At 41.2% G+C, this 5,110-nt stretch overlaps 2 protein-coding genes across 2 annotated transcripts in view; one reads left to right on the top strand and one right to left on the bottom strand.

The window, feature by feature from the left end:
• The window catches only part of spp1 (secreted phosphoprotein 1), a 19,840-nt gene extending 19,386 nt beyond the window's left edge, over positions 1 to 454 (bottom strand). Inside the window, exon 1 of the mRNA XM_032539426.1 lies at positions 449 to 454. The gene's annotated coding sequence lies outside the window, so the exon portion shown is untranslated. The remainder of the gene's footprint in view (positions 1 to 448) is intronic.
• A 1,707-nt stretch (positions 455 to 2,161) lies between these two features.
• On the top strand, positions 2,162 to 3,479 carry LOC116704737 (uncharacterized). The gene is made up of 3 exons (XM_032540345.1): positions 2,162 to 2,338; positions 2,569 to 2,851; positions 3,012 to 3,479. Exons 1-3 carry the CDS (start codon positions 2,247 to 2,249, stop codon positions 3,477 to 3,479), a joined length of 843 nt encoding a protein of 280 aa, XP_032396236.1. The 5' UTR covers positions 2,162 to 2,246.
• Positions 3,480 to 5,110: the final 1,631 nt, after the last annotated feature.

Here is a 5,110-nt window from a genome sequence, read left to right as displayed (position 1 = left end):
TACCCGGTGGGGTCTTCTGCTGTTGTAGCCCATCCGCCTCAAGGTTGTGCTTGTTATGGCTTCACCATAACACCATCACCCTTTTAACCATGCCACGCTCAAAATTGCTTAAATCACCTTTCTTTCCCATTCTGACATTCAGTTTGGAGTTCAGGAGATGGTCTTGACCAGGACCACACCCCTAAATGCATTGAAGCAACTGCCATGTGATTGGTTGATTAGATAATTGCATTGATGAGAAGTTGAACAGGTGTTCCTAATAATCCTTTAGGTGAGTGTACCTGTCCAGCACTAAACTGCAGAGAGGCACAGTAAGCAACTAACGGAGCAGCCAGAGAGCCAGATATGTTCCTACTACTACGCAACAGACAGTCACTTCGGGAATTTGTGATGCCGCAATAGCAACAATTCACGCAGATTCCACCAATCTCTGTGAATTCAGTGTGACTCACAATTTTGTCCAATCACCGCATTTTTACCTCAAATTTGACCAATAACCGGGGTCTCTCACGACTTCCACCAATCAAAGCGGTCCCCCGTGCCAGACTTTTGCCTTGGTATGCGATGCTGACAGCAACTGATTAAGCTGGGGAGACAGCTTGGATGATGTAACACACATACGTTGCCAAATTAATTTTCTTGTTTCTGGTATAAAAATGAGACTGGAACACATGTGTGTATATATATATATATATATATATATATATATATATATATATATATATATATATATATGAGATGGGCCTGTGCCGCCAACAATTTGGGACAGACATCTGACCTGCTTGACCATTTCGACTCATAGAATAAGACGGAATTTTGTGCGACTTTTGCGCTTCTTTTGAATGTTCAAGAAAGAAATGCCAAAGTAAGCAACATGCATTGACATTTTCACAGATGAAATAGGTGTTTTACAATGATTTTATGTTACAAACAGGGATATCAAAAGAAGTAATGTTAATCCTTCTTTAAAATACGGCTAAGCTGTGGGCTATATAGAGCTATTTCCCCCTTCATGACAACTGTACTGGGTTGGAATTTTTATACAACTTACCTGTTTAAGGCGTAGCTATTACTATCTTAAGTATTTTGGAATGGAAACTCATTTTATATTCAAGTAGGTATCCTGTATCAGAAAAAACTGTCTGGCACTGGTAGCAAAGCAAACCGCTTGAAATTCAGTTGAAATTTCTGCGAGAAATGATGACATTAAGTGAGGAGATACCTCTGCCTTGTTAGATAGATGCAAGGGCACCATATGGGGGGGGGGGGGGGGTTAGGAGAATTCCAAGGGCCGATGACTGACAGAAACCCTAAAAAGGCAAAAACTAATATAAAATTATTAAACCATCATCATTCCGTCATATATTTAAAATATAATGATACAATTAATGATCTCTTTGTTTTTACTTATTTTTCGGCAGTAAAAGTTAAATATCCCCGTAGACCAAAAAGTAATCCTCCATATTGACCAACCACCCCAATGTATCTGCATGAAATGCTTTGGTCCTGTCTTAGTTGCAGTCAGTCGATACGCCCATAGACTGTATATTACAGTATTTCTGACTTGCTAAAACACTAAAATCCATGTACAAACCACTTTATTGATTGAAGCACACAGTTTGTAGAACTTTAAACACTTGTCATGTGGTTAGACACAGCTAGCAAATCGGAATCGCTCTTTGTGCAAAACTGTAAACACATTGTCATTCAAAAAGCACATGTAGCATTTTGGTGCACTTCAACTCAGAATGGCACAACACAGCCCCAAAAGTGAAATACAAGTAACACACTGTTGTCATCGGTAACACACAAGCACTCAAAATTTAACACACCTGTTTCAAATCAGTAATGTGTTGCACCCAATCAGTAATGGGGATATAAAGCCAGGTCAAATCCAAATGGGATGTGTGATTTTCACAATGGAGGGCAGGAGAGAAGGTGGAAGTAGAAGTAGAAGTGGACGTGGACGTGGACGTGGACGTGGACGAGAAGGAAGAGGAAGAGAAGGAAGAGGAGGAGGAGAAAGAGACAGAGGAGGAAGAGACAGAGGAGGAGGAGGAAGAAGGAGGAGGGAGGAGGAGGAGGAGGAGGAGGAGGAGGAGGAGGAGAAGAAGAGACGGAGGAGGAAGAGGAGGAGGAGGAGAGGAGGAGGAGGAGGAGGAGGAGGAGGAGGAGGAGGAAGAACAAGAGCCATCATTTCCAATGAAATTAGAGCAACAATCATACACCATGTTCTGGTTCATGGAATGAGTATGAGGGAAGCAGGACTACGTGTTCAACCAAATATAAGCAGGTTCTCTGTGGCCTCCATTGTCAGGACATTCAGAGAACACAACCGGTAAGTGTACTATCATTTGTGGTCCCTCAAACTTACAGTACAGTATGTACAGTTGTGGAATGTCTCAGTAAATTACTGTAACATCTCTAAAAATTGGCCCTTTTCTTGCAGTATTACAGTAAAACTAATAATAGTATTACATAAAAATATATATTTTATGTATTTTACATATTTGGTTACATTGCATTAGGTCTGTCTGTACAATTCTAACAAGATGTTTTATTTGCTAGAATTGAAAGACTGCCACATGCCGGTGGAAGGAGAGGTATATTCTCACAAGAGCAGGAGACCATTATTGTCAATATGGTCCTTCAAAATAATCTCATTCGTCTGCGAGAAATACAACAGCGAGTTGAGGAAGACAACGAGAACTTTGAAGGAATCAACAGTGTGAGTCTCTCCACAATTGACCGTGTCCTGAAACGCAACCTGATAAGTCTCAAACAAGTCTACAGAGTACCATTTGAGAGAAATTCTGAGAGGGTAAAAGAGCTACGATATCAATATGTACAAGTAAGTAATACGTAATGTCCAGAGATTATAAAGCACTATTGAGTTACTGTACATCTTTACTGTGTTGAATGTAATGCAGCACATGTATACAGAGTCATGAAGCCTGGAATGCTATGTCATTTACGTTATATCAAAAATGAACTTTTTCTCATTTCTATAGAGAATGTTTCAACTGGATTCCATGGAGAGGCCTCATGAGTGCATCTTCTTGGATGAAGCTGGCTTCAATCTCACCAAGAGGAGAAGGAGAGGCCGCAATATTATTGGTCAACGAGCCATTGTAGAGTTGCCAGGGCAGCGTGGTGGCAACGTGACCATATGTCCTGCCATCAGCAGCTACGGGGTTATTCACCGCCATGTGACTTTAGGACCTTACAACACTGCCCATCTTATAACGTTTCTGTATGCTCTACAGGAAGCATTACTGAGACGTGAAGAGAGAGGTGATGAGCAGGCAGAGCATCCCATGTACGTGGTAATCTGGGACAATGTGAGCTTTCACCGTGGTCCTAGAATCCGTGAGTGGTTTGAAAATAACCCACGTTTTATAAATGTGTGCCTCCCACCATACTCGCCCTTCCTTAATCCCATTGAAGAATTTTTTTCTGCATGGAGGTGGAGGTCATGACCGAAATCCTTATGCACAGGAAAATCTCCTTCAGTCAATGGATGCAGCATGTGACAATTGGAGTGGAATCGATTCAAGGTGGATTCGTCATGCTAAAGGATTCTTTCCCCCTTGTTTAGCAAGGGACAGGTTGCCTGTGACGTTGATGAGGGCTGTGGCCTGACATAGCCCAGAGGCATGATGCTGAGGCAGAATGATCCAAGACATTGCTATGATCTGCTGCATATTTTGTTTGTGACTATTGTGTGCAGGATTGGGCAAGCACTTCATAATATATCAAATTTTTCCCTGTCTGCTTTGAGTGCAGTGTGTTGCATTTATCTCTGTAGTGGGTAATGACGCTGTGTGGTTATGCATTAGCTGGATGTGTGTGATATCTGAAAACATGTTTGGTTTTGGGTAAAGATAACATAGTTCTGAAGCAATTGTTGATATAGCAAGACAAGTCAAAGGTTTTGACAGTGTAGAAGTTTGGTGATTTGTGTTTAAGGTTTTGGGAAAGCGAGAGAAATGTTCAAAAAATGTGTTTTAGCAACTCAGAAATACTGTAACTGGAAACATTGTTTGAAAATTATTGAACTTGAAACACACACACACACACACACACACACACGTGCATTGCAAAGCTGATGTCATTGGCCATTGTTGCTTCTTGATAAATGCATTGCTGGTTGCCTAAGAGTGGAAACATTCCTTTTAATAGCAACCTCAGGATAACATGTTTGTGTTCATATGAATTGCTTAATAGAGCATTAGCCCATCAAGTTCTGTTATGGTAAAATATGAGAGTGTTAATGGATGCTGGGAGAGATCAGATGATGTCTGGCTGCTGGTGGAGCCTGGAACAACTCACTGTGGAGGCACACACACACACACACACATCCATAGCAGTGGCGATTTCTTTAAGACTGCAAGGCAAGCTCAGCTTCCTCTAAAATGTCAGAAAAAAATGAATGGTCAAATATGTCTGTTAGAATAATTTCATTATCAAGAATAGACAGAGACCACTGAAGTCATATAAAGTTTATTTTACTTTAAAACACAGTTCAAGGAGACAGTTTCCACACTACAGAATAGTAAAGAAAATGCCCAACTGGAAGCTCTCTACAGCTGCTTATTTATGCAAAGTGGATGTCATGTACAATATAAAGCCATAACAAAGTCAATGTTGTCAGTTTATCTCATTGGGTCTGGGTATCTCCTCCGCCTGCCCCCCCCCCCCGAACCATCCTGGGCCTTTCACAAGGAAAGATGATGGCTCCATGGTTATCTTGTTATCTATGAGTGCTCCATATAATATATAACTTTCATGCAAACAGTTTTAATAATAATCAGAGAAAAAGAATGCATCAGGATTTTTCTAACATTGTGCATTTTATTGACTAAAATGCGTTAAAACACGTTCATCTCGAAGACGCGTTTGTTCAGAATCAGCTGACTTGATTTCCTCATACGTTCCCGAAGAGTCACGGTGCATTTCCTGTTGAAGCCTAGCGTCCATGTACTTCGACGGGGCTGCTTTCAACAGGTTTTTTTCAGTACTTTGAAACTAGTTGGTCATTGGATGAATGTTGCGATTATGTCTCGCCCACGGACGACAATGGAGGAGTGGGCTGGCCTGGACGCTGGGC

Source organism: Etheostoma spectabile, chromosome 16 (genome assembly GCF_008692095.1).
Source record: "Etheostoma spectabile isolate EspeVRDwgs_2016 chromosome 16, UIUC_Espe_1.0, whole genome shotgun sequence".
In the NCBI taxonomy this organism is placed as follows: Eukaryota; Metazoa; Chordata; class Actinopteri; order Perciformes; family Percidae; genus Etheostoma; species Etheostoma spectabile.
Note: the sequence above shows the minus strand (reverse complement) of the source record. Positions and strands in the feature narration are given on the sequence as shown.

What these genes read in the sequence shown, in the direction of transcription:
- LOC116704737 (XM_032540345.1), top strand. Translation starts at nt 2,247, where the DNA reads ATGAGTATGAGGGAAGCAGGACTACGTGTTCAACCAAATATAAGCAGG. An exon ending in ACATTCAGAGAACACAACCG is followed by an intron (nt 2,339 to 2,568) that starts GTAAGTGTACTA and finishes TTTATTTGCTAG; the next exon opens with AATTGAAAGACTGCCACATG. An exon ending in TACGATATCAATATGTACAA is followed by an intron (nt 2,852 to 3,011) that starts GTAAGTAATACG and finishes TCATTTCTATAG; the next exon opens with AGAATGTTTCAACTGGATTC.